This window comes from Aethalodelphis obliquidens, unplaced genomic scaffold (assembly GCF_003676395.1).
Source record: "Aethalodelphis obliquidens isolate GAN/ISIS:26980383/991018 unplaced genomic scaffold, ASM367639v1 scaffold1, whole genome shotgun sequence".
NCBI classification, from domain to species: Eukaryota; Metazoa; Chordata; class Mammalia; order Artiodactyla; family Delphinidae; genus Aethalodelphis; species Aethalodelphis obliquidens.
This window is the reverse complement of record NW_020837945.1, coordinates 55,839,034-55,858,274: the sequence shown is the minus strand read 5'-3', so window position 1 is coordinate 55,858,274 and position 19,241 is coordinate 55,839,034. Positions and strand designations below refer to the sequence as shown.

Below are 19,241 nucleotides of genomic sequence, written 5' to 3'. Positions count from 1 at the left end.
GTTCTCAAGCAATCCTGAGAATATTATCCTTTGGAACTAGAAAATCAAATTTAGTGCAGGTTCCAAGGCTCCTGGAATTGTGATTATCCCCATACAGAGGGTTACTATAAGGAATAGAGATTTAACTTTTAATAGAGGTATAATGGCTTTCAATGTCCCAGTCCCCTTTAGGTCAGAGAGATGTCATATTCTCTACTGTCACCATCAGACTTTCTGCTCAGGATTAATCCTTTAGTTCCTCTAGATGAGAATTATGATGCCACAAAGAAGAGAACTTTAGGTGGGGATAAGAATGGAGGGGTAATCCTGAAAAGGAGGATGAGAAAAAGGAAGAGACTACAAACACAGAAAGAATAAGCATTAGGACTCAGTCTAAGAGAATTAAACAAAGGTATTTTATGGTCTGATTGAGATACGGTTATAAAGACAAGACCATGACAGAGTTTGGGGTATGTTTGTGCTCTAGGGGAAAGTGAAAGACAGAAGAGGGGGTGGGTAAATGATCAACTATATACTATTTTATCATGCACATAGCTGCCTTGAAGAAACTTTTGAATACCTAAGTTATAAAATAATGTGAGGCAATATTTAATAAATCCAGCCAAGTCTAATGAGCCCAGTCCCTCAAACTCCTCAGCCTATGATGGCAAGCTTCTTTGTGGGAGAAGATCCTGCCAGTGGAAAGTTGATAATAATAATTACTTATCACCTCAGGTATTATGGGGATTTTTATCTATAAGAGTTAGGTACAAGAAAAAAGGAAATACCACTTTTGGAGTGGTGATATCCACTGCAAATATGACTTTTCAGTGGTGAGAGACTACCTAGGGATGGGGGCCCCTTAAATGATAGGGTGATTAGCTTTGGCAGGAAGTGATGTTCTGAATAGAGACAACAACCCAATTGACCAATTCGGTGGTTAGTGATCAGAGGGTAGAGAGTGCTTTTCCTAGGAATGGGGAGGAACAAGTGAGAAAGTTAAAGAGAAAGAAATAGCGCCCCCAAAGAAAGAGTGGTGGAGAGAAGCATGTTACAGAAACTGATACAAAGTCAGGAAGCCACTGTGAAAAGGATTCAGGCTCTAAACCAATGACTCACTTCCCACCCCCAACCTCCCTGTGCCACACTCAAACTGAATGATTTGGGGTGAAAAGGTGTGGAATTTGGAAACTCAAGAGATGTTATGAACTCTCAATCCCCACGTGCATACTTCATATCAAAGTCTGTTGGCATTTTTTGTTGATTAGATGTTTTCCAATAGCATTATGTGTTATCAGTCACCACACCCAGGAAGACGCTCCATCATTAACCATATCACTGGGATAAGGTGTAAGAGCAAGTTGCCTCTTCTGGACGGCGCTCCAGTCCCCATCCAAGGTAGGGATATCGAGAAAATACCTCTGAGCCAGAAGAGCAGGATGGCATCAGTGTTTGAACTGGGAACCTTGAAACTAGTTACTTCCACATTCAGCCCACATTCAGTAATTCCTCTCTGCCACACCATATGATTTCCCCCAGCAGTATCTGTGAAATGAAAGGCTTCACACCTTGTTGAGGAAATATCAGGCTACAAATAACAAGATGGTAGAGTGTTAGGCTGATGATAGATGAGCCCTTATATCACATCACAGGCTCATTTCTTCTTTTACATGTTGGATTTTTTGCATTACTTTTTTGTTCTATTTATGGTAGAACAAAGATAATTGAAGTTCAACAGTAAAATAAAACCAAAAACTATTCTAAAACGGCTGTGCAGTTTTGATTGTAGACAAAATTTGTCCCTGCTCTAAAAACTTGTTTTTCATTACAACATTCTTTGAGCATACCTCAAATAACAGAAGTTTGGTGATTTGATATGGGAGGGATATGATAATAGTAAAAATAGTCAGCAAATTTTATATTAAAAACAAAAGTTTATTTAAGTTTCTGAAATATACCAGGCATTTCCTGGATGTTATTGTGGTATGTTCTTGGGCGGGGGTGGGGGGGGGGGGAGACAATACAATTATGGGTAAGAAAGGTCCCCAGACTGAAAATTGTCCATTGGAGAACATACAGGACAATTTGTTTCATTTCAAAGGTCTGCAATTTGAGTTAGATAAGAAATTTTAAGAGGTGGTTCTTTTTGCCACAGCAGGAAAAATGTGCTTACCTCTCCCTTTGAATTGTCAGTGATTCATTACACGTCTGTAACTGCTGTTCTCAAAGGTCAGGGTACGAGTCTTACTTACATGTGTGAGGTTTTTTCCACCTTTGAACTTTAAAAAAGACTCATTACAGAGTGCCCCAAAGATCAATGTGTGTTGTTTTATCACTTTGCATTCTAATAATGCACTAAGTTTGGCTATTTGCAATGATTTTTTTCTTTCTTTTTAATTTTTATTGGTGCATAGTTGATTTACAATGTTGTGTTTCAGGTGTACAGCAAAGTGAATCAGTTATACATATACATATATCCACTCTTTTTTAGATTCTTTTTCCATATAGGCCATTACAGAGTATTGAGTAGAGTTCCCTGTGCTATAAAGTAGGTCCTTATTAGTTATCTATTTCATATACAGTAGTGTGCATATATTAATCTCAATCTCTCATTTATCCCTCCCCTCTCCCTTACCCCCTGGTAACCATAAGTTTTTTTTCTATATCTGTAACTCTATTTCTGTTTTATAGATAAAAGGGTTTTGTTGAAAGAAGATGGAACAAGTTTGAGAGGGATCTGGGCACAGTATTTCCCCTTCATTTTTAAATGGACAAATCCCAGGAAATACAATTATAAAAAACACTGTCTTGACTTCTCAGGGTGAGGCTATTGTATAATTCTAGGCAGCCTATTGAGTTGATATACGGCCTCAATTCACAAATTAGACATCCGTATGTAAATGGGGGTTCAGGAGGGAAAATTTATTTGCAGATTTTTTTTGATCAGTCTTGACAAATATTAACTCATAGCCACAAAATTCGCATTTCCCCATACATTCACCTGAGTGTGTCTCTTTTCTTCCTGGTATCTTTAACCAGCTTCTCCCATTCCCATGAACTTCTCAGCCTCTGACTTCAGAGGCACACAAGGCTCAATAACTTCACTAATATTTTCCATAACACAAAATTACATTTTGTTGAAAAATGACAACCTGTTGTTAGCTAACTCCATTGAAGACAGGAAAACCACATATTTATTTAAAGTGTAAGACAATACTCTACTTGGATGTGCTGTTTGTTTCATGCGAAATTCTAACGTGACAAAAATGAACTCATTCTCTTCTACCTTTCAAACTGGTAATTTGGGGTGCCTTACCCAATACTGTCAACGGCAAGACCATCTCCCCAGGACTTCAAGCTTAAAACCATGGAGTAACTTTTGCCCTTTCTTTCTTTCCTGCTTCCCTCAGACCCCTGAAGGACTAAGTTAAGCCAACCAAACTTGCATTTTCTCCTTGCGTTTACTAGTATCTTGTGGTCCCATTGAGGAATGCCCACTCCCAGGTTTTCCTAATATCGACCTTTCTTATTCATCTCTTTCTCTCCATGGGCACCGCTCCAGTCCTCATTTCCGTGGTTTCTTCTCCACTTTATTGCAAGTCTTCCAGAGATGCCCTTTATGGCTACCTAAACTATCAGGGCATCCAGTTCATCTCTTCCCCACATAGTATCAAATTCTCCCCAGCTCAGGAGGCTATTTCTTACTTTCTACTACAACACTCTGCTAACTAGCCTTCCTGCTTCTGGGCTTGAACTCCTCCAACCTAGTACTCACATGCAGCCAGAGCAATCCTTACAAAGCCCAAATTCATTCATAGCCCTCCATTGCTGGAGGCCTGACTCTGGTTTCCAGCCCCCGCAAGATCCACTCCAAATTCCTCAGTACAGCATTCAGGGTCCACCATGACCTGACTCCCACTTCCTTCCCAGTCCTCTTGAAGCTTGCACCCCCTCCTCTCCTACCCCACTTTGTGCCCCTCACTCCAGACACAGTGAGCTGCCCATGGAATGTCTGTGTAGCTTCACATTTTTCCTTTTTTCAACTGAGCACACTACCGAAAATGCCAATCCTGATTCTGTTCACCCAACAAGTATAAGATCATCTTTCAAGGCACTGGTCAAGTGCCATCACTTCTTTGAAATCTCTCCTAACCCACCTCCCTCCTTGCAACCCAAACTTCTCTCACAGGACCTGTAACACCTTCATGCACGAATGGAGGCTTTAAAAGTCCATCAGTGTGGTGGAAACTGTGCATCATTTCCCTTAGTCTCCAAGCACCTTCTCTCTAATCCCTCCAGTTAGAGAGACTGAAAAACTAGAAACTATACTTAGATTTTGTCTTGTTTTGCTGCTACTAGGCAGGACGTGGGATGTGATTGCTCAGAGGCGATGGCCAGCCTCAGCATTCCTGTACATGGAAACCGCCCTCACGTGTAGCTGGAGGCAGTTGCGACAGTGGTATCAGGAGACTGCTGCCCTCTGTTCTGAAGCTTCATGGTGTGAGGCTGAATTCAGCTGTCCTGTGGTGGGCCCCTGACTTGAGCCCTACCATCTCTTCCATGGATTTTGTCAATATCCATTTCCCTGCATCATATTACTTGGTGTCTGACATATGCAGAATGGTTTCTGTTTCCTACATTGAAACCTGATACACTCTGCCTCTATTAAACTGTAACCAGAAACGTGATATTTGTATTTTTATATTCTTGGAACCTACCATCGAGCTGGCTCTCACCAAATGAATGACTGATTCACTGCATGAGCCAATAATGGCTCAAAATTATACATCACTCTAAACATAAATTTCACCCCGACACTCCAACTTCTCTTTAATGCTCTCCTCCCTTATCTGGCCAACACTGTCTCTTCCTGTGCTTTAGTCTAACAACTCTAGTTATGATATTCTGTATACACACACATGTCTTGCCTCTTCCTCTCTCTCTTTGTTCTAATGGCTCCTGCAAGTGTCTTCCTCTCTACTGACATTTACCACTTCTGTCAAGAAAAGACTTATAAATCACAGTTCATAACAAATAATCTTCTGCTGATGCCCAGTGATGGAAAGAAAGTATGCTTCTGGTGCTTTCTGGCATTATGCTTTGTCTTTATTTCTATTGATTAAGAACAGTTTTGGCTACAACTAAAAGAAAATCCAATTATAATTACTTAAACCAATGAAGTTTTGTTTCATAATGAAAACTCTGGAGGTGAGTGACTTCTGGCTTTGGTTTAGTAATTCAAGAATGTTTGGGACTTCTTCATGCAATTCTCTTGACTTTCCCTCATGGATGCAAATGACACCTCAATATCCTGTAATTGCACCTGTATTTAAAGCAGAAAGAAGGGAGGTAGAACCAGCCGCGACTGTGCCTTTTATCTAGTGGTTTTCTAGAAACCACTCAACACATTTCTGCTTTTATCTTATTCAAGAGTACTAAGTCAGATGGCCACCTTTGCTGCAGGGGAGTCTAGAAAAGTAAGTCTTCAGCTTTGATAGTAGAAAGAGGTAAGTTGGGAAAATGGCTAGTGGGTTAGCCAACCCAGAGTGAATACCATATTTTCTAACTCATTTAATACCATCACTATTCTTTGAGCAAGTTTTGGGCCTCATATTTTCCACTGTCTCCAGGGATGCTTATCACAGTGCTGAATATTTGGGAATATAAAGATGGTCAATTATATGGGTAACAGAATTTCTATAATGAAAACCCCACCATTGTCTAACCTGGAGTAGATTGGAAGAGATGAAAACACACTGACTAGGTTCACACAAAAGCAAGAAAATGAGCCATAATGGTGTGAGGTGCTTTCAGAGACATTTCATTATTATCGATTGAGGGTTATTGGCCTCTTTCAACATTATCACCTTAATAACATTTGTTTTCTGTGTTTATTATCTTAGGACGATGTCACTTCTTATAGTTCTTAGGAGATGGCACACCGTTGTGCATGGTTGGAAGGTACAAGTGTCCGTTTTTTATGTTTATAAACTTTGTGTTTAAACATGTTTGTGTAGAGTAATGAAATGTTGGTTCATACAACGTTAAGCGAAAGGGGGAAAGTGGAGTTTGAAAAATTTGAGCCGCCATTTGTGCCTAGTACATGAATGTTGCAAGGCTGAAATGTTTGGTTAGGAAGAGCTGAAGAGTCTCATATCCCAAATTGACTGTTCTCAACATCAGGATCAACCATAAGATAAGCAGATGATGTTCTCATTTTAAATTTCTCCTGCCTGTTATTCCCCTAGTATTTTTATCATGAAGTAATGTTAAAATGAATACTGAGGCAGGGCTGAGGGGGGTGGCTGAGACAGGCAATCCCAAAAGTATACGTTAAAGAGGAAACAAATTGCCTTTATGACAGCAGAGTGGCAAAGCAGAGTTGAAATGGGGAAAAAGGCTTTTGGTGGGTTGTGCACAATGACCTCAGGGCTCTTTTTCAGCACCATCTAATAGATCCCTCCCGCGTGTCTGTCATCCAGGCCAGCTGGAAATGTCTAGTGCTTTGGGACTGCCCACTTACTGTAGGAGGGCTCTGCTCAGATTATTAGACGGAGTGCTTCTGTGATAATCACACCCTTCCCTCTGGTAGAAATTAGGTATTACAGCCCATTACTAATTATAGGCTAGTGGCTCTGGTGCCCTCCCAAAAGTAAATTTCTTTGAGGTAGCGGCTGGAAATTGGGGGTAATAAAATAAATCCAGGAGAGGCTTGTCAAGCTTTTCTTACCCATAAAATGAAAATAAAATGTCATACTTTCATTGAAGTTCTATGAAAGGAAAGATGGGAAAGATAGCTCACGTTCCTTAGTAAAGAGAATTTTGCTATCAAAACACTGTCATAGCCACTGTTAAAACAAAAATGCAATCAGAAAAATTATTTGAAATGTTTGTGCTTACTACCAGTTTTCAAATTAGAGCACCATGTGCGCTTGGGTTGCCATTCAGATTCTCTCTTCCTCTACTGAGTCTTACAAATGTAGTAACAGATAAACTTCTTTCTTTGGAAGTAGAATGAGTACCCCAAAACTGACATTGTTTTTCTTTTTTTTTGTGAGCCTCATTGCTTGTGTAATGCCTGGAAATCACAAACACATCTAGTCCAACTTCTTTATTCCATAGATGCTTGTTTCTGATTTTAAAACTCTCATATAAAACATCTGCTGAGTACTATCGAACTACCTTATTTGCAAGTCATAGTGCCTTAGAATGAATGAGTTTGAACACTTAGAAGTCAACTAGGCCTACTAATTTGTCATCCCAGCCAGCACCTTTCCCTAACATATCCTTGACAAATCTTGTTTCAGCTCAGGGTTTGGTGACTCAGTGCTTTGTATCCCCTTTTGGACAGCTGGCATACACAGCCCTTCCTTATATTTATCCCCAATCCCCCTCTTTCCACCTTCCACTTGCCCAATTCTGTCTTTTGGAACAATACAGAATGTCTATTCTTTGAATCGCGCCAGCACATCAAACAATTGAATGGCAGCTGACAGGTGAAAAAGGTCCTCACGGAACACAAGCCTCCACATTCTGTTCTGATTGCCTTTAGTTCTTCCTTCCTTTCTCTCTCTGGCTGACCGCTTTTCTTCTTTCTTTCCTTCGACTGGAGAAAACACAACCCAAGGGACACGGGTAAGTGCTGGGGTGAGAACACAAAGGGCCTTGACCTCTGCTGTGTAACAACCGCAAAAGGGAAACTATCCGTTTTCCTTCCCTACCGTCTCCAGCTCCCTTACCGACCTCGCCTCCCAGATTCTTCCCATTCTGTGTGTTTATGTGTGTATGTGTGTGTGCGATCATTTCTGATCGAATTCTAGCCCCAGCCCTGGGCTCCATTTTCCAGTTGGGGAATGATAGAAAAGAGTGTTTAGTAAGGTTACGTAAACCTCAATTCGGGAAGAGGAGCCTAGCCCAGACGCCTTATCACCAGGTGGATCCAAGATCAGGACCAGACTTAACTTGCCAGACACTCGGGCCCACAGCGCAGGGTGAACTTCGCGCTCCGGCCACCAGGGGGAGCGCGTGCTCGCCGAGCCAGGTGTCTGCGCAAGGGCGTGGGCGTGGGCGTGGACGTGGACGTGGACGTGGGCGTGGAGATGGGCGAAAGGCTGCTGGGTCTGGCGTCTGGGTGCCCGAGGGCCGCGCGGGTCGCGTTCCAGGCCATGGACGACAAGTATACCGCTCTGCGGCGAGCCCAGCTGAATCTGGACTTCATCCACGCCAACTCGTGAGTACCCTGGCGTAGCCGGAACGGGGGAGCCTGTCCACACAATGGAGACGTTTGTCCATCTCCTCATTCTACCATCCTGGCCTATGTCTAATGATTTCTCTCCCTAACACACTGACATTTTAAAGATTAAAGTTGCCCTCCAAAGAGTAATTTGTATTTATCGATTCCAGCCGCTGTTGCATCCTGAGTCTTTCTGAAAATGTAACCTCTATGAGGATAGGAATCTCACATTTTAGTTATTACTAGGGCACTGTTTCTTCTGTCAGGCCAGTAGCCCCTTTGGCTACTCTTTAGGTGTTATATTGAATATTCAGATTGCAGAGGCAGGTGACAGAGGTTTTCTTGTCCATCTGTTATTTCCAACAGAGCAAAGCATAGCAGTGAGTGCTGTGTAATTCACAGTGGTATGTTGAGTTTTTGGAACCTTTTAGTAATTTGTATTTACTGAAAGTACCGATTGATAGAAAGGATGCAGCAGATTTGAAACCACAGAAATGGAAATGTAAAGAAGCCTGGCCTTGCTGCTTGGGAAAAACAGTGTAATTTTTACAGACAACAGAATAAAACAAACAGGCAATATTCAGCAGATATTTAGTTTTATCTTGTTATCATGGAGAATGAGTTCAAGCTGGAAAGGATGGTACAAGTAGTTAAAAGTTAACAGGTAGAAGACAAATGAAGAAATAGCAATTTTGAGCAAGTTGAAAAATTATAAGCTGAGTGCTGGAAAAACTGTGAATTTTATCTTAGAAAAGTTCCTCAGCCTCAGTTTTGCATAGTTTCTATAGCTATTGCTCCCCAGCCTCCCCCCTGCCACCATACTACCCCATTATCAGTTGGTGGTCTGGTAACTTAACAACAAAAGTGACAGCAGTGTGAAGCCACAGCAACAAAATCAGATACAAATTGGCATAGTCTCAGCTCCCAGAGATAAAATTCTTATCTGAGACTGGCCTCAGTAAAAACAGGAGTGATTTTTTATTCCTCCTTTGCTTCACCCCCACATCCAATCCATCAATCATCAAGTCCTCTTCATGCCACCTCTGTGTCTCAAATTCATCCCTTTCTCCCCATCTCTACTGCCATCTCCCCTCTGGATTTCTCATAGCCTCTAAACTAGGTTCTCTGCTTCCCCTTCTTGCTTCCCTATGATCCGTTTTCCTAAAAGCTGCCAGAGTGAGCTTTTAAAAACTTAAACCAGATGTGGCACTCTTCTTTTTTTTTTCTTTTTAATATTTATTTATTTATTTTTATTTTTGACTGCGTTGGGTCTTCGTTGCTGTGCGTGGGCTTTCTCTAGTTGCGGTGAGCTGGGGCTACTCTTCGTTGTGGTGTGCAGGCTTCTCATTGCGATGGCTTCTCTTGTTGCAGAGCACGGGCTCTAGGCGCGCGGGCTTCAGTAGTTGTGGCATGTGGGCTCAGTAGTTGTGGCTCACGGACCTAGTTGCTCCACGGCATGTGGGATCTTCCCGGACCAGGGCTCGAACCCGTGTCCCCTGCATTGGCAGGCGGATTCTTAACCACTGAGTCACCAGGGAAGCCCCAAGGTGTGTCACTTTTCTTAAGACATGACAGTGGTTTCCAGTTGCATGGGGACCAAGTATGAGCTCCTAACCATGGAGTAGGAAGCACTGCACGACCTGGCCATCCCATGTCTTGCTGTGATCTCCCCGTTTTACCATAGCCAGAGCAGACTGGCCTGCTTGGCTCTTTTCTGCTTCAAGGTCTTTGCACCTCCTGCTCTTGCTGGAGCATTTTCACTCCAGTTCTGCGAGGGACTGAGCTCTCATCTTTCAGGGTTCAGCTTATGTCTTCTGTGAAGAAAGGCTTTCCCTTCCTCACCAGTTACTCTTCCCCATACCTCTTTCTTAGTAGCATTGAATCATAATCTGTGTTTTCATCTTTATATGTTTGTTTACTTGTGTATTTTTCATATCCCCCACTAACTTGAGCCCGCAAAGTGTAAAGAACATGTCTGTGCACATTGGCACATAGCAGGCAGTCAGTAAAAATCTCAAGTGAAATGGTACAGAAGCTTATATGGCATTTTTGGCGGGGGGATCAGAATGATTGCAGTTACTTTCCTGAAGGATTGTTTAGAAAGGCTTGTGGTTTGAAGTGCTGCTTTTGTAAAGCATGTCACCGACACTTTTCTTTTGCTCTGTTCTAGATTTTTAAGTACTAACTTTCTTTTGAGTGAAGGACACCTTTTTGCAATAATTGCATTTAGTAGGTTTATGCTTTTTTTCACGAATGGTGAATATTTATTAAAAGGCAACTATTTTATAAGAGCAACTAAGCTCAGAAATCAGAGACATCTGATGTCTGCCATTAAAGGAGTTAGTTCTACTGTAGGGTATAATTAAGAGTCAAATGAATGGTGTACTAAGCTATTAGGATAGTGGTTCACAAACTTGTCTCTTCATTAGAAGCATAGTAGGTTTATTCTGATGACGAATTTGAAAGCTGACTGGAGTCAAGAGACCCCTCATCAGCATGTGTTTATAGTTTAAAATTCCAAAAATAGATATATGTATATATTTTTTTTAAATAAATTTTTAGCTAACATATCATCCTGTGGCCTGAGGTATTTGGAGTCCCTGAGACATTGCAGATTATCCTTCCTCCTGTACAGATGAGCAGATGTTTTTTGATAAATGGGTCTCTCTTCTTCTGCTACCTGTTTACTAAATATAAAAAGAAAATTGCCTACTGAATCTTACTTTAATGCTGCGATAAGGTTGCTGATTGAAATATCCACAACAACAAATGAAAAGCAAGTGTGGGACCCTGAAGGTGGCTTGATATCACCCCAGAGGAACATTCAGCCTTCAAAGTATAAATAAGGATGGCTATCTAGTGTGCTCTATTGCCCAGGACTTGGCAAGAGGGATACAGGGGAGAGTGACCACTGGTAATCTTTGAGATTATTTAAGGATCAGGGTTGTCCAAGGTGAAAAGATTGCACAGAAAAGTGTAGATTAGTGGTGCAAACAGGGTCCCCTGCCAGTGCTTGTGTCTGCAGATGGAGTCTTAAGGTCTTTCAGGGAGCCTGGATTTTGATCAAGGTTTTTCAGAAGTAATTTGGCCTTAAATAATACAGCTTTAATGAAACATTCTCTAAAAAAACTTGAGTAAATGCTTATCAAGCAATTTTAAAATGTCAAAATTTGCTTTAAGTACAGTCAGGTCCTTGAAGTCTTTGTTTCATTAGGAGTAGACAGGATATTTTGGCAATAGTGTTCTTAGCCCTGGCTTTGTCATGTACTTCAGAATCTTGACCATGCTGAGAAAGTAGTTTCTAGAATAACTCCGTAATTGATTATCTGCCTAGAACTGGAGAACATTGTCTGAACGTGTCTTGAACCTTTTACATTGATTACAGAGTTGGTTTAACTTTGGTTTTCCCTCTATTTCTTCATCAGCACCACTCACAGTTTCCTTTTTGGAGCACTGGCTGAATTGCTGGACAATGCAAGGTAAGGATTATGTGTAAACAAAGGTTATTCAGAGGGACAAAGGCATTTTATAACATTAATAAAGTCTAGTCATATTAAGAGATGAAAATACGTTGTCATTTCCCCACTTGGAATGCTTTGTGACTTGATTTCCTATAAAATCAAGGTATTATAGGAAAAAGAACAGATGAAAGGAGGAATTATTCATCTTTATTCAGTTTGTATTTATGATCATACTTGAAGTGCAGGTAAATTGGACATCTGGTTTTTTTTTTTTACATCTTTATTGGAGTATAATTGCTTTACAGTGGTGTGTTACTTTCTGCTTTATAACAAAGTGAATCAGGTATACATATACATATGTTCCCATATCTCTTCCCTCTTGTGTCTCCCTCTCTCCCACCCTCTCTATCACACTCCTCCAGGTGGTCACAAAGCACCGAGCTGATCTCCCTGTGCTATGCGGCTGCTTCCCACTAGCTATCTACCTTACGTTTGGTAGTGTATATATGTCCATGCCACTCTCTCACTTTGTCCCAGCTTACCCTTCCCCCTCCCCATATCCTCAAGTCCATTCTCTGGTAGGTCTGTGTCTTTATTCCCATCTTACCCCTAGGTTCTTCATGACCTTTTTTTTTTTCTTAGATTCCATATATATGTGTTAGCATACGGTATTTGTTTTTCTCTTTCTGACTTACTACACTCTGTATGACAGGCTCTAGGTCCATCCATCTCACTACAAATAACTCAGTTTCGTTTCTTTTTATGGCTGAGTAATAGTCCATTGTATATATGTGCCACATCTTCTTTATCCATTCATCTGGACATCTGTTTTTGTGTTTATAACCATGTAATAGCAGATATTCATTTGGATTTTATTTGAATTATGTATCAATGTATACTATGTATTGAGAATTTAGGTTTGGGTTTGGGCATTTACTGAAGTCTGCATCAAAGTGAATTGCATAGTTAAGGAGAAAAGAGCTAAGTGTTGTTGATACCCTGCTGTGTATCAGATCCTGTTCTAAGCTCTTCATGTAGAGGTATTAACTCATTATTCTTGACAACAACACTTTGACCTGGGAATCATTATTTGAATTCCCCAGATGTAGAAATTGATGCACAGAGAGGTTAGATGACCTATTCAAGGAGATACAGTTAATATTTGGTAGAGCTAGAATTCAAATTCAGGCTGTCTGGCTACAGAACTCCCTTGCCCCATTTTACTGTCTCTGACAAAGGAAATCTCTTTAACAATTTAAGACCTGCTCAATAGTGTGTTTGTGAAGGAGTCAGTTTTTCAGCTCACTGAATATGGCATTTGATTTTTTTATATTTGTATTTGCCTGTAACAGAAGATTTTGTCACCTTTTCTGCAGAAAGCAAAGTCCACCCAGGGAGTAGTATATGGTTGTTAGATAAGAGATCTCAGTGGGGAGATCTAAATTCCCTGCCACTGATTGATGACTGTATTACAGCATTTTGCATTTTCCTCTCGTTTCTGGCCTTTGAAGGGAGGTGACTGAGTGTGACCACAGGGTGTAGTCATTTAACCAGCCATCTAGAACTTCCTGCACAGCCATGCTCAGTGCTAAGTAAAAAGTCCCTAGCTCCTCTTTATATGAAACTCTGCAGGACTAATGGAATCACAGTCATCACAAAAAGGGAGGGAAGAGGAGAAAAAGAAATTTGCTTGGTCAGAAGAGCTGTGACTGCAACTTAGGTGGAGCTAACAGAGATGGGGCTACTACACATGAATGTTCATGGTTAGTCTCTGCAGGAATTCAGGGTTTCTACTGTTTGCTTCTGCCCAAAGCTTTGAAGCAAGGCTCCTCCTGTATCCATTAGTCCTCAGTCCTACTCAGTGTCCATTTCCAGCAACTTGACATCTGTAACTGTGAAAGAACACATCTGTCTCTTTTGTCTACTGTCTTTTCTCCTATAAAGTTGTTTCACTCATTCATTTCAACAAAGGAGGGCAAGTAAAATCAGAATGTAGAAGAAATAGAACAGTGGGAACGGTTTATGGAGTAGAGAGGGTGATTAGCAAAGAAAGATTGACTGCAGACTCAGGGGAGTGAGGGAAATGTGATCAATCAAACAGTTCTTCAAGCAGCATTTGTAAACAGGCAGCCCCCGAACAAGTCCAGCCTGTCTCATGTTTCTTTGACTCATACTGAAAGTTTGCACAATATTTATAAAAAAGAAAAGAAGGAATTGTTTGTAAAGTTTGAGAAACATGAGGTGCCACATAAAAGAATCTGGATCCCATGCTTTTTTAATGTTTTTTTAAAGATTAGACGTACCAACCTTGAGGCTGCCTTCCTCAACGGGATCAGGTGTGTAGCAGGTGCACTCTTGGGACCAGCCTGTGTTTTCAGCTTTGCCATTCCCAGTGTTCCCCACGGCCAGCCTGAACTCTTCAGCTCCTCTGTCTTCAGGGCACACTGAAGTTTGTCACCGCTGCTTAGATGCTAGTAATTGACAGCAAATGAAGCTATTTAACAGACTTACGTGAGATGCTTGCTTGGTCTTACAGAGGTCTTCATAAAGTCCCTGTGTTACTCTAAGACGTTATTTTATATCATTGTATTCAAGATTTTGATGATTTCCTGGAGTTGTCAAAATTAGAACTGGAAGGTATTAAAAGAATGTTGTGGAAAGAGGAGGAAAAAATGTGACAGGATAGGAAGGAATTGTTAGGGGACTCTTCCTGATACAACACATGTTCAGAGAGAAAGTACCTGGGCTCAAGTACAAAGCTTATTATGAAATGTCTTAATGTGCCGTAAAGGTAAATGACTGTTCTTTGTCTCATCCCATGGAATTTTTCTATGAAGAAACTGTTTCTATGAAAAAAACCGTTCAGTACAGTGGCGTTTATTGAGCAATTATTGTATACATGGTACTTTGTATAACATGTAATTATACAATGGAGATAATGATACCTATGTGTCACGGGTCTGTGGTAAGGATTAGAAGGGAAGGTTTAATATTTATTTGTCACATGGATAATGACCAAGAAATGACAGTGGTAACCCCAGAATTTCTTTAGAGGAGGCACTTAGAAGCAGCAGTTGGCTAGAGGAAGGAGCTAAGGGGCCAACTTTGTAGAACAGGTACATTGTACCTACTCCAGTTTATCTGGGGTAGTTTTGGGTCAGGACTGATGGAAATTTTGGGAGACACTCAGATTTTCCCACCAGAGTCCCACTGGTTGTTATTATTCTGAGCTTCCTTCTAGACTCTTCCTTCCCTCAACATACCCACTTCCTCGTCAGCTAAGCCCTCATTGCCCTTCTCCTTTCTCTCACAGCCTTCATGTGGAAACCAGGATCTTCTGGCTCTTTCTCCTTTCCTTTTAAAGTTTCTACTTTAAAAAGTAATTTAAGAAAATACATAAATAATATCTGTGAATTGTAGAAAACTAAGAATAAGAAAAAAAGAAAAGGTACCAGTAACCTCATCATTTGTGTGTGGGGGTGTCCAGCATACTTCTCTGTGCAAGACCAAATATTAAATATTTTCACCTTTGTAGGCCATGTGTTCTCTGTTGAAACTACCCAACTCTACTATTGTAGTGTGAAGGCAGACAGACTATAAGCAATAGGTATATGACAATATGTAAATAAACGGTCATGGTTGTGTTCCCGTAACTTTATTCACAAAAACAGTTGGTGGGCCCATAGACCATAGATTGTCAACCTCTGACCTAGAGAAAATCACTGTTAACATTTGATTTCTTTCCTTACAGATATGCACATGAATATCATATATGTTCTTTAAAAATGTGATTATATGGTACACAGTACTTAGTAATTTTCTTTTTCTTTTTGTACTAAAATATATCATGAAAGTCTTCATATGACTTCTGGATTATTCTCCAACCATTTTTTTTAATGTTCATATCCATTTTCTTGAGCTTCTTGTGTAACTACCACTAAATTCCATCTCTTCTTTTAAATTTCTGACTTTTAGGCTTTGTAATATTCTCAAATTACGAGTGATCATAGGTCTTAGTCTACAAATGCAGGGTGAAACATTTTAGTGTTTCTAAAGCAATTTAAGCAGATTTCTCCATTGTTTGCTATCTGACAGTAGATCATATGTCACATGAGCAATTCAGATTAATGTAATTTTTAAAAATACAATTTCATACTGAAGCAGTATTTTTATATTGTTTTCAGAGATGCAGGGGCTGCAAGACTTGATGTGTTTTCAGGTGAGCAGATTTTCTTTCTCCTTTTTTCTTCTAATGGAAAAGCCTGTAGTTATTTTGATTTTCTTTCATTTCATGAAAATCAAACCACATTCTATAGATTTTTAATGTAATCTAAGTGCTTTGTGAGTTCAGTGACCCCGTGGGGAGCCAGGTTGAGAACAGTATACTCTTTGAGTGAAATTGTTCACTTGTTAGAGGACTCATTTACAAAATTAGATCTTCCAGGGTTTTGTGAAAGCATCAGTGATTTGGAGCAGTCAGTTTGTCTGCCACGAGAAAACAGTTTTATTTTAAAATGCATATTAACTTAATGGTTATTCATAATTAAGTATACATCATTCCCAACATATCACAGTTTTAAAGTGTGTAAGTGAATGTGTAGTATGAATGTTTGAAGGCTATGAAGTTCAAACCAAGCATGTTTTCTTTACTGACTTCATTTCCAGTCACCAAGTATTTTTTGCACTTATTAGTTCATTTCACTGAATATGATGCAGAGGAAGTTAGGTTTTGTGATCCAGTCCTGTAGTTAACACTACCTGGAGAAACGCCTATTGTGTTAAAACTGATCCCCAACCCAGATTCTATCAGCTTTCCTGTGAATATTGGCTGTTGGTCACAGGCCAGAGAATGTGGTCCATGATATAAAGTCTTATCATTATTTAAAAAGCAACTCAGTTCAGTTCAGTTTTCTAAATGTTTTAAGATTTTGTGCTAGGTGGGTGCTTCTGGTTCACGAGGAAGAGAGACATGGACATCTTGAGAGATTTGAAGAAACATAATAAATGACACTCTTCTTCCCTTTCTACTCCCAGGTTCTGAGAAGTTTGAGAAATCAAATAACAGAGTCAGTCTTCATTGCTGATAAATGCTAGGTTGGAGTGTGGAGCTTAGTGTGGGAGAGCATCAGGCACTCGCCCACCTAGTGGAGTCATGCTCTCTGCAGGCAGCTTGCTCTCAGAGGGAACAGGAGAGACCTGAGCAGAACCTTCTTAAGTTACTTTTCCCCAACTTACTAGTCAGATGAGTGAGCTCACTGCTTCAGGGAAAAAATGGTCAAGGTACAGAGAAGGGCCCCATTTACTACTACTGATTGAACTCCATTCTGCATAGAAGGAAATGCCAGTAGTGGAGAAAGGGTGGTCTTTCCATATATATATGCAATTATATAAGAGTGAAAGAGAATAAGCATCTCTTGCCTAGGAGAGACTCAAAGCATGGTGGGAACACAGAGAAAGAACACCCCATATTAAAGAGCCAGGGCTTGAAATATGGATGTGATTTTTGTCAGGTAGTGTAGGAAGAAAAGAATAGTCCTGTCTGAGGAATTATTGTGAAAAAAAGAATGGAGGTAGACTAGTTCAGAGACTCATTCATTTATTCAATAACAATTTACTGGGTATCTATTATGAATGAGCCAAGCAGTTTTTCTAGGTGCTGGGGATAGAGCAATGAGTAAAGTGTTTGATTAAGCCTGTGCTCTCATGGAACATGCATTCTAATGAGGAAAGACAGACAATAAAGAAGTGAACAAATAAATAATATACCAGGTCAGGATAAGTGCTAAAAAGAAAAAACAAAACAAAACATAGTGGGTTAAGAGAACAGAGAGGAATGGGAAAGATGTACTATTTTTCACGTGGTGCTCATGGAAAGTTGCTCTAAATAGGTGATATACCAGCAAAGACCTAAATGGCATGAGGCAGTGAGCCATGTATATATTTGGAGAAAAAGCATCCAGGAGACAATGATGGGGCTTGGTTGACTAGAGCTAAGGGTTAGAGCCAAATGTATGAGCACCTTGAATACCATACTAAGATTTTTTTGTTTGTTTCTTTTTCTGTAGCCAGTGAACCATTAAAGAGTTTTGAGCAATGTCAGTTGCAAATTATTCAATAGAAATGTGCTCTTTTCTTTTTAAAGAAAGATACTCTAGCAAGAGCATACAGGATGGTTTGTAGATGGTCTGTAGAAGTGTGAAAGAACGATAGCAGGGAAGTGGGGCTATGGCTGATCTACACAAGATTTTATGAGGATTTGAACAAAGGCAGTGGTCCTAGCAGTGGAGGAAGGAGAAAAGATTCGAGCTGAATTTCATTCAGAGCACACGTATTATTGAAGGGTCGAAGGGTTGAGAATTATCTGGAATCACAGAAAGTACAACAACTGTGATCAGAATTCACACATTATGTTCTTTTGGGTTTGTGCAAGACATCAGGGCATGGCAGTATTCACTTCACCCCACTTTCTTTAGCACTTGGCATTGTCACAAAAAAGAAAAAAGAATCTTTGCAATTTGATTTGAAAGGGGCACGTCTTTCTTTATTTAGGTAATATGTGTTATTGCAGCAAACCACAATATGGCTATCAACTTTTTATTGCAGCAAACCACAATATGGCTATCAACCTAGCAAACTGATTTTTCTTCAAAAAATAAAAAAAATAAATAAACTAGGGCCAGGGCTTATGCACCGATAGAATTGGTATGGGGGTACATAATTAATCTAAGCATTGGACTAGTTTTTAAATTATTTACTGAGGCATGTGAATTACTTTCTTAAGTTTTCTTCAAGTAACTTGAGGGCTATAAAATTCAAACTGAATATGTTTAGCCATGGATGTTTTATCTCTCTGTGTGTATTATTCTAGTAAACATGGGTATGCATTCAGTACATTTTTTTAGTGCTTACCAAGTGGCAGGCACTGGGCCAAGTGCTGAGTACACACAGTGCCTGCTTTTAAGGAATTGGCATCCTAGTAAAGGGATCTGTGGAAAATATTGTGTGCAACTTCACTTTTATGGGTAGAAGGCCGTTGAGCTTTCATCATATCTCTGAGGCAACTGAGTCCCCAAACGTGGAAGAACCACTAGTCTGAAAGAGAAATAGATGCATGAACAGGTATTTGAATATACTTTGAAAAGTGGGAAACACAGATTAGAAAGAAAACATTCATTATGGGCACCTGATGATGTGGAAGGATTAGGAAGGCTTGCTAGAAGAAATCATGTATGAACTAGAGACCTAAAGGGAAAATAGGCCTTAACCTGGAGAATCAAGGATGGAAAGGACGAAGGAGAAGAATGTATAGTCGCTTGAATCTGGAGAGAACATAGGACACCCTGATGGTGTTAAAGAAATGTTTGAGATGTTCAGGATTAGTCCCAGGTGATTATTTGTGTAGAAGTGGAAGAGTGCAGTATGGGCAGGGGAGGGGATGACAAGAGATGAGCTTGGAGGGGTTCTTCAGAGAAACAGAACCAATAGTAGATAAATAGATATCTCTCCCTGCCCCTTCCTCTCTCTCTCTCTCTCTCTCTCTCTCTCTCTCTCTCTCTCTCTCTCTCTCT

The 19,241-nt window shown here is 40.2% G+C and overlaps 1 protein-coding gene across 2 annotated transcripts in view; it reads left to right on the top strand.

Moving 5' to 3' along the window:
• The window catches only part of MORC1 (MORC family CW-type zinc finger 1), a 350,777-nt gene that overhangs the window by 163,312 nt on the left and 168,224 nt on the right, over positions 1–19,241 (top strand). The window contains exons 6-9 of one of the 2 annotated variants that reach the window (XM_027104268.1): positions 5,883–5,940; positions 7,913–8,209; positions 11,638–11,691; positions 15,858–15,892. In XM_027104268.1, the coding sequence (XP_026960069.1) occupies positions 8,079–8,209; positions 11,638–11,691; positions 15,858–15,892 (220 nt within the window). In that variant the 5' untranslated portion in view covers positions 5,883–5,940; positions 7,913–8,078. The other variant, XM_027104263.1, reaches the window with a different exon arrangement.